The sequence below is a fragment of the Aphis gossypii genome, chromosome 1 (genome assembly GCF_020184175.1).
Source record: "Aphis gossypii isolate Hap1 chromosome 1, ASM2018417v2, whole genome shotgun sequence".
In the NCBI taxonomy this organism is placed as follows: domain Eukaryota; kingdom Metazoa; phylum Arthropoda; class Insecta; order Hemiptera; family Aphididae; genus Aphis; species Aphis gossypii.
This window is the reverse complement of record NC_065530.1, coordinates 63,363,294-63,372,900: the sequence shown is the minus strand read 5'-3', so window position 1 is coordinate 63,372,900 and position 9,607 is coordinate 63,363,294. Positions and strand designations below refer to the sequence as shown.

Below are 9,607 nucleotides of genomic sequence, written 5' to 3'. Positions count from 1 at the left end.
AGTACACACTTCAAATTATTTATCAAACGTTTTTTTGATTTCGAATTTTCAATTATCACCGTCGAAATTGACTGGAAAATTTATCTTGTTTGTCAGTATTTACTAATCGTTAACTTTTAATTTTTCATTTCATATTGTTGATTCGTGCAACAATTAAACCATGAAAACTGTTTCTGAAAATAACCGAAACATTTTAGGACAAGACAAGGTAAATGTTATTTTATAATATAATAAATCATAATATCAAATCAACTGACCAACTTACTAGTGTTTGGCACTTAGATATAATGTTGAACTTAACACACGGATTTTTCAGATGTCTAGCATAAAAGGTACCAGAAAGTTATTGCAAACATTGCAGCCATCAGGCGTCGACAAAGAAAATTTGGTTGGAACTGGCAGATTTCATGAAACCAAGTATGAATTCATTTTTAGATATATTTTATATCATTTATATTAATATATGTTTTTATTAATATGTTACATTAGTCCTGATCCTAAAATATTGAAGCCACAGATTAAGACTGAAGTAGAAGTTAAATCCAAAGAAAAAAAGTCTGGTCTTGCAAAAATAAATCCATCCCTCTACAATAAGTTAATTGTTGAAGATCTCACTAGCACTGGTATGAATTTCTTAATTGTATTTTATATTTGATATTTTTTTACAGTTGATATTATACTGAGTACAAAAATTATTATGAACTTGCCATTTTAGCTGGTCCTAGTGAAAAATATTGGCAAGTTATTGCAGAACGGCGCAGAAAGGCTTTGGAAGAAGTTCTTGAACAAAATCGTAAACTACATAATTTAGTTTTGACATTAGAAGACGAAAACGCATCTTGTAAAAAGTTACTGGAGCAAACAACTGATCTCGTTAACACATTAAAGGTATACATAAAGTAATTTATTCATAAAATATTCTGTGAATGAAAACTGAAACAAAATATTTTTATTTGAGTTCTATCTAAGAATTAACTAATTTTTCTATTTTTAGTTACTTTTATGAAAATCCAGTATTTATACAAAAATATGTTATCTTTAAATACATACACAATAATTTAATTATTTTTATATAAATATAGGATGTACTAAATGAAGATATTAAACCAACTGAAGATGATGTTGATGATGGCAATTTGTCAATCGGCTCAATGCAACCAAACAGCAACAATGATTTTTCCTGCAGTGAATCTGAATAATTTTTATTTACATTAACAAATCATTCATTTTTACATATTATTCAACTAATTTTTTTTTTTGTTCCTATCAAGTAATAATTAATTTTGAATTAAACTTAATCATATCAATATATTTTTTTAATAGATATCCATTTTTGAGCGATTAGTTTTTGTGTTTATTAAAATGAAAATAATCATGATTTGATTATTCTATAAATCTAAACTAAATTGGTTTACAATATATTATATAAATGTCGAAATAATAAACTAATTTTTAAAAAGTAATTGTTAAAATTCTTTGTTATTTTAATTATGTTCCATAATTAACATTATAATATAGTGTATTATATTATACTAAATATGGGTATATATACTTAATGTTTTTATTTGGTTAATTTTACTTTCAGTCAAATTTGATTAACACTAAGTATACACACACAACATGCCAACATTTCATTTTCTATTATTGGATTTATTTATTTATTAATGTTCAATTTTTAGTTTGCACGCTGCTCTTAATGGTTTTCTGTTTTTGAATTGCTTGGAATGCCATCTTCCTTTTCAACTTATTGCCAATTGTTTCTTTTAATTTAACTTTCCATTGTTAACTGTAGTCTTGGCATATTGATAAATTATTAATAAAAAAAAAATCCCAATTGGAAACTAGAATACAGTTCTGTTTTTATCTATTGGCCATCATTAATTAATTTAGAGTATAAAACATATTTAATGTTGCCATCGTGCAAAAAGTGACTAAGTGCAGTAATATAACCAAATAGTTTTATTAGTCTTTCTTCAATTGTAGAAAAAAAGACTAAGTGAAAATTCTAAATATATACCAAGTTATGAGCTGTTATATTTTGACCAAGTTTTCTACATACAACAATTGTCCTAGTGTGTACCTGATCATTTTTTACATATCATTTAATTATGACCAAGTGCACTTGGACAGTTTGGTTACAAATTTACAATACAATATTAATAAAAAAATATGTTCAAATGGACATCTGACCAATGAACCAATTGTATTTTTTTATAGCATAAAATTATAAATAATTTTTAGTTATTTTTTCCAATAAAATATTTTTTTATCAAGTGATTTAAGTAAATCAGTTAATCATTTCTTAATATTATCAAGTGATTAAGAAGTTAGTCATTTTTTCATCTATTTTTTTTTTTTGTGTTTTACAAGTATTCAGATAATTAGTATAAAATATGTTTAAACTCTATACTTCTTTAGGAATTTTTTAAGATAAAAATCATAAAGATTGAACGAGTTAATGAATTTAAAGATCATTGTGAATATTCAATTGTGGTTTCCCAACAAAAATCAAATTTTACTTAGACATAGCACGACAGCAACAATATATTATATATATATGTATAAAATAAATCAAATATAACATGTTTTTCTTTTTGTAAATGATGGACTATTATACTATAGACATCATTTTAAATTACTAATATAGACAGATCTGACGAGATAAAGAGACTATGATTCGTATAAAAAACTAAAGAAATAAAAAATCATTATATTAGTGTAAATAATGGTTTATAATACATAATATATTGAACACCAAATGATTAAAAGTTAAAATATATATAATGCAACTGTATTACATATTTCTTAAAATAGCAAATTTTACATTTTATACATTACAATTTATAATGAAACAGTTCTAAAACTAATTAAATTGTTTCCATAACCTTTGGAATTCTTGGCTGAAAGAATAAACCAATTCATTATTGTTTGTAATAAATACATTTTCAAAATTTGCTCTAACTGATATTTGAGTCCAATTCATAGAGCCCAAGATCACTTTTTTGTTATCAATAATAACAAACTTGTGGTGCATTAAATACTCCTTATGCTTATCTTTCTTAATTTTTTTTAAAATACCAATATTACCAATTTTCCATGTGGATTTTGAATTATCTTCATTTAGAATTAACCTAACATTAACTCCGCGTTTATAAGCACCAATAATTGCATTTGCTAATAATTCATGATTTAACATATACATGCAGATGTCCAAAGTAGTTTTTGCTTTATTAAGGTATCCAATAATTATGTTTACTTTGCACTCAAAACACTCATTGTTTTGGATTGGGAGTGTTATAGTTGGTATATTGTGATGAAGATTACAAATTGGCACGATTCCGTAGAAAAATAGTACTTCTGTTTCTTCTTTGTGGAAGTAATTGTATAAAATAGTTGACAATGATGCACTACAGCAGGCCAATGTAACATTTCCTAAGATACGTATAATGTTCATACTTCTGTAAGAAAAATTTTGTTATATTTTTAATAATATAAATTTTAAGGTATATACTTATTAATATATTATACAAGGTTGAATTTTAATTCAATATTATTTTCAAATTGTTTAAATATTTTAAAATATTATTAAACAGTCAACTTTAAACTCCAATGCTTAGAGTATAGACAATTTTAACTAAATAAAATCTCTTTAACATTTGAAAAATCGAGAGAAAATCTATGTTAATTAAAAGTTGTTTATTTTTCTTTTATTTAAATAATAATAATAGTGATCAACTATTGTTTACTGAATACTAATAGAAAACCCTTACAATCTAATGATTAAGAACTGCTAATTTTTCAATAATAATTAAATAAGTATAACAATTTTATTTTTAATAAACTTAAAAAACTTAGAATTTAGAATTTCAGAAAAAGAGTAACAATAACAAAAACAATAACATTGATAACACCTTATTCCTTATCAGTACACGTGGGTAAGACCTGTGGTAAAATCACCAGCTCAGCCGGTGCTTTTTCGTACGTAAATATTTACCTATAATGGGCGGTGGTGGTGGAGCGCACGGTTTAATATTTACCGTGGACTAACTAAAAGTGTAAAACCATAAAATCACAGACACAATCATGGACTATTTAACCGTGACATATTCTTTAAATCTATGGCATGAACAATCGAATAATTTGGTCTATGGATATAAGAAATTATAAAAATTTAAATTAAATTGATTAATTAGAAAAAAAAAAATTTAGATAATATCATGACAAAATTTTGTCATGGATACTATATTAGGTATATACTATTTTAATACTAGCTATCCCGACACGACTTTGTATTAGTTTATTTTTTGGCATTTTCGTAGGCCATATGTTAGTATTTACTATTTATTGTAAAGGTATGACGTATGAAGTATATGTATTGAATTTCGAGAGTATTCGAAAGTTTGAATTATACATCATAAAATACTTATTGCTCGGTCAATTTATACGAATCAAAAAATAAAAATGGATAAATATCTGTATTCTGTGATTAATATTGTTTTTAGACATTGTATTATGTTTAGGTGTCGATTCCAAATACATTATAAACACTTTCCATTATATTGTTACTATAGTTACTCTAGCTACTATATTATATAGCTAAATAGAATCTATACTAACTTTTAAAAGCCCCCCCCCTTTTACTCCCTAGAGGTCGAATTTTGAAAAATTCTTTCTTAGTGTGCCCTTACATTGCTTAAAGAACCTCTGTACAAAATTTATTTCAAGTCTCTAGACCCGGCGATTTGGTCTGGGCGTTGATGAATAGGGGCAGCCTCCTATATGTATATAGATATATCTGTGGATAAAACTAAATCATAATCACTAATCACCAACAACAGCTTAACAGTCCATTAAGGACCTGCGCTGCCACTAGTAAGCCTCTTCATTTTTATCTGTCTAAAGTCCAGTTTAAAGCATAAACTTATACAGTGGCATAGTTATGATTTTGTTCTGGAGGATATATAATTTATTGGTTAAACATAAAGTGGGGGACTCAATAAGTCAATGATTTAAACATTAAAAAAAAGGCTCTGGGGGGGATTTATCCCCATATCCCCCCCCATAACTATGCCACTGAACTTATAATATAATTACATATAATTATAATAATATTATAAATCTATAGTTTAAAGAGCCTATATTATAATATATTATAAAGGCTCTCTAGACTCTAGTTCAGTCTACAAAAAAAATTATATAAAAAAAAAATTATAGTATTTTCAATATTTTAAAACATTGAATAGAATTCAAAACATCCAGCGACCCAGCGTTCAATTATAAATTATAATGTTGGTAGTTTTAGTGGCGTTTTACCGTTAATCATTTATATACTTAGGTAATAGTTATATTACTATACTTTAAGTGCTATAGAATATATTAAGTATATTAGTAGGTAATAATAAATTCTAAAATACCAGTAAAATTCAAACGTAAATATTATACAATGCAAATCTACATTCAACAATCAACCTTCAACCAACACATTGCTCACCTTACACTTATTGACAACTATCCATTTAAACAAGGTTGCCACTTGTCTCTCTTAATACTTAGGTTCAGACCACTCACAACATCTTTGTAATTAGAAATCAATATAATAATTAAATATTATAATATATACATATATATATTTAAAGATATTGTTATATTTTATACCTTATAGCGTTCACGCCTCTAATGTTTGTAAATACGAATATTTATCAATAAATATATTAAGTTTTACTATAGGATTATTGAACATTTGAAACTTAAATATAAATTACAACTGCAGTCTTCATGTATAAGATTATGTTTATTAATTTGATATTATGATTATTTATTATACATATTTATTTATTAAAACAAATATTAAATATTTTTTTTACATGCCATAGTAAAATCATGTATCAGTTTTTGTAGAACTATTTTGAACATATTCCCAAAATGATTCAGATTTTCTACTTTGATTAACATATTTCCGAAATGGTTCAGATCTTCTATTTTGATCAACATATTCCCGAAATGATCCAGATCTTCGATTTTGATAACTTGTTTCTCTCATGTTTAAACTATGCCGATTATCATTATATTTGTAGTTGTTTTGAGCTAGAGAACTCATTTTAAATGAATGATTCATAGAGCTTAGTACATTTTTACAATATTGATCATAATATGTGACACTTGTTTGATTGACATCACCACATAACCATAATTCACAAGAGTGACTAATTGAGCGTAATATTAATACTATCCATGATATACGTTCAAAGTTATCGCTAGGTTCAATAGGGCCACTCTGAATAGCCAAATACTTATAATATTTTAATGTTTGATCTATGGATTTGAATCCATCTTCTAAAGAACTGTATAATGCCTTTTGTGTGACAAATATACAAACTATCACTTCGTTATTAACAATGTATTTTGCTATGGCACCAGGGTCAAACTTCTTATTTTTAACGTCTTTTGATAAACTATAAAAAAAAAAATTAAATACGTTTAATTTAATATACAACAATATGTTTAATAGTGGTTGTTATTTATTTATATTTTAAAATCCAAAAATCAATTAATAAAAAAATAATGAGATATGATAAGTGGTTGTATGAGTTGAAAGATAGTTGTCGTCGTCAGAGAAAAAACATTGAAAATATAATGCTAACTGTTTTTAAAACGATGTAACTAATATATAACTATGAAAAATTAAAAAATTGCAATCAGTAATAAAATTTGTTAACTACTGCATTAGTCACACATACACTGCATCATTACAGTAAACAATCTATCATTGACGAGAAAATACTGCTATGACAATAAAATTTTTTGACAGAAAAGAGAGTGAGGATTTTAATATATTAGAGCTTATTTCATTTTTTATATCAAAATGCATCTTAAATACACATCAAACATATACAGTGTATGTTTATAGGAACCATATGCTTTCAATTATATTATGCCAAATACAAAGTGATACTTTTGGTTTTTTTTATTATTTTTACCCACGAATATGTCAGATTTATTTATTAATGTATTAATTTTATTGGAAAAAAATATATATATTATATAACATGAAACAACGTTTTTGTTCATTTTACTTTTTACAGTTAAGAACATTTTTTTTTTACAGTATACATAGAACTTTTCATGAAATGAATTGTTATACAGTGAACAATTTTCATGACATAGATGTTCATCATATGCATAGAATATCATTATTTTAAACAAATTTTTTTATTAAAAATGTTTGACTTATCATGGGCACTGCAGTAATGACCAAATGTCTAATTTATAATGTATTGTTATAAATAATAATTTGAAGAATCTAACTACTATTCATATAGAATTATATATACATAAAATTTAATTTTATAATATGGCAATAATATTTTTCTTTATAATAAGATAGACCTTACTAAGTGACAACTAAATTACATTCATTTATGTTTTATGAAATTTTAAAAGTTAATAAATAGATGAAATAAATTAAATTAAAATATAAATACTTTTTTTTGAATGGATATTTAATGTCCACTTTATCAACTATATGGTCTTTCCAATTCTCTTTACATACTTGTTTTAAATCTATAAATAAAACAATGATGGTTTTGGCTGCCATCTCCCATAAATTAGATGGTGTAATACGAACATTTAATCTCTGTGGTATATTTGAATCTATTAACTTACAAATTTTTTATGATGATATACATATCCAATTATTTAGTAATTTGTGTTTATTAATTTCTAAAACTCACTTTTGAAAGTACACATACAGTTACGTTAATGCCAGATCCAGAAAATATATCAACAATGAGAGATCTTGTATCAGACCAATCAAGTTTATCTAATCCACATCCAATTTTGGGAATTCCTAATTTTGTTAAATTTAATTTTTTCATTATGATGAAAAGTGAACGAAGAGCTTTTTCCATTGTATTCATTGTTGGTTTACCATTACTATATTTTTTTGTTATCAAATAAAATGCAAATTGACCATAGTGTTGAACTATACCTACTTCTCCTATTTTTAATTTCTGATCAACTAGTCTACCAACACCACCAAAGATGCGCCTAGAAAATAAAACTAATTATTTACAACTGAATATATTAAGTTATAATTAATATAAGATATTTTTACTTGAAATCAACAGCTATACCGGCTCCCATTCGTAAATCTTCAGCAACACAATGAGCAAGACAATAATCTTTTGATAATTTGAAAAGGTCTTCATCAATTTCTTCTATCATACTTATTGAACAACAATAAAAAAAATTTATAAATACATTATAAGCTATATATATTAGGTGGTGTAATGTTAAATTTAAATTCATAGAGTATAAAGAAAAATATTATTTAAAAGAAGTTAATTATTGATACAACTATGAAAGAAGTTTTTCATTTTCAGACAATAATAACAAATGTTAAACATACCCGTCTCCATGATTTAATGATTTTTCGTGTAAATCAATGTTGTTATTTCTTGCGCTTTATATTTTTCCATATTATCACCAATGTATATTACATTCTTTCTAAAAAAATTTATATTTTAATTATAAAAGATGCATTTTAAAAAATAATGTGAACTTGATAGCACAATAATGTTTATAGTTAGTTCATTAGAATAGTTTTTTTTTTCTATCAACATTAATTAATGGAACAACAATTTGATGTATTCATTGATACACCATTAAAGAAAAAATGTTCAGTAAATATCTTATATATTATTGCTCACAAATAATATATAAAGAGTAATGCTAAAGGCTTTATTTTAACAGCAAAAATCAATTAGATACTTAAAATGTAAATCAGTAGTAATTAAATATGATAGTTAAAAAGAAAAATTATTCTAAAATAATGTATCCATTGGTTTCTAAAACATACTTCTCCTTTAAAGATTTTTTGCCTTGTTCCTTGTCTTCAACATGGTTCTTTTTTACATCATTCTTAATGTTATTTTTTGATTCTACTATACTCCTAAATACATTTATTGCAAATTTAAATATATATATATATAGATTATTATTATAAGTAGGTTATTATGCAACCAAAAAAATAATAATTAACATTATTAGTTGCTGTAAATTAAAAATAATATTAATAATAAAATACAAGGCAATTAGAAGAACCTATTTATATATTAATCTAAAATATAAATATTAAATACATTTTGGAAATGTGAATTATATCTTACATATTCCGGGATATTGACTAAGGACAATTAACTATGAATTAACTTTTTTTATTTAATTTAATTTCTATTTATACTTATCTTATTATAGTAGAATAATGTTTATTAATGATTTTTTAAGTCTACATTGCCTAGCTCAGTCTACTAGTTCAAAGTTAAAATATTTTGTTTTTACCTTTGTAATAATAAAACAATTTTCGAGAGAAGAAATTTTAAATGCATTGATACATACTGACTCTAAAGCTTGAAAACTGGCAAGGTTATTTCAATAGTATCTCACTTGTAACTTATTAACTGAATCATATCAATACTCTAAAAGTTCTTCCTTGTATAATTTCAATTTTACAATTTATAAAAATCATTAAAATAATACAAATGCAGTAAATAACAAACTATTGTTTCAATAAACATTATTTAAAATCAACAAGAATATATATTTGTGC

At 24.6% G+C, this 9,607-nt stretch overlaps 3 protein-coding genes across 3 annotated transcripts; 1 reads left to right on the top strand and 2 right to left on the bottom strand.

Moving 5' to 3' along the window:
* The first annotated feature begins 13 nt into the window (after positions 1-13).
* Positions 14-1,463, top strand: LOC114132017 (geminin-like). Its single transcript, XM_027997388.2, has 5 exons — positions 14-208; positions 317-417; positions 490-623; positions 716-888; positions 1,083-1,463. The coding sequence occupies exons 1-5, from the start codon at positions 161-163 to the stop codon at positions 1,197-1,199; spliced, it is 573 nt and encodes a 190-aa protein (XP_027853189.2). The 5' UTR covers positions 14-160; the 3' UTR covers positions 1,200-1,463.
* Positions 1,464-2,762: 1,299 nt separating this feature from the next.
* On the bottom strand, positions 2,763-3,689 carry LOC114132019 (mitochondrial cardiolipin hydrolase-like). The gene has a single exon (XM_027997391.2). The coding sequence runs from the start codon at positions 3,452-3,454 to the stop codon at positions 2,864-2,866; it is 591 nt and encodes a 196-aa protein (XP_027853192.1). The 5' UTR covers positions 3,455-3,689; the 3' UTR covers positions 2,763-2,863.
* Positions 3,690-5,772: 2,083 nt separating this feature from the next.
* Positions 5,773-9,467, bottom strand: LOC114132023 (uncharacterized). The gene is made up of 7 exons (XM_050208003.1): positions 9,445-9,467; positions 8,858-8,950; positions 8,408-8,461; positions 8,114-8,224; positions 7,731-8,046; positions 7,482-7,657; positions 5,773-6,452 (listed from the first exon to the last, which is right to left on the bottom strand). Exons 1-7 carry the CDS (start codon positions 9,465-9,467, stop codon positions 5,879-5,881), a joined length of 1,347 nt encoding a protein of 448 aa, XP_050063960.1. The 3' UTR covers positions 5,773-5,878.
* Between the last annotated feature and the right edge of the window lie 140 nt (positions 9,468-9,607).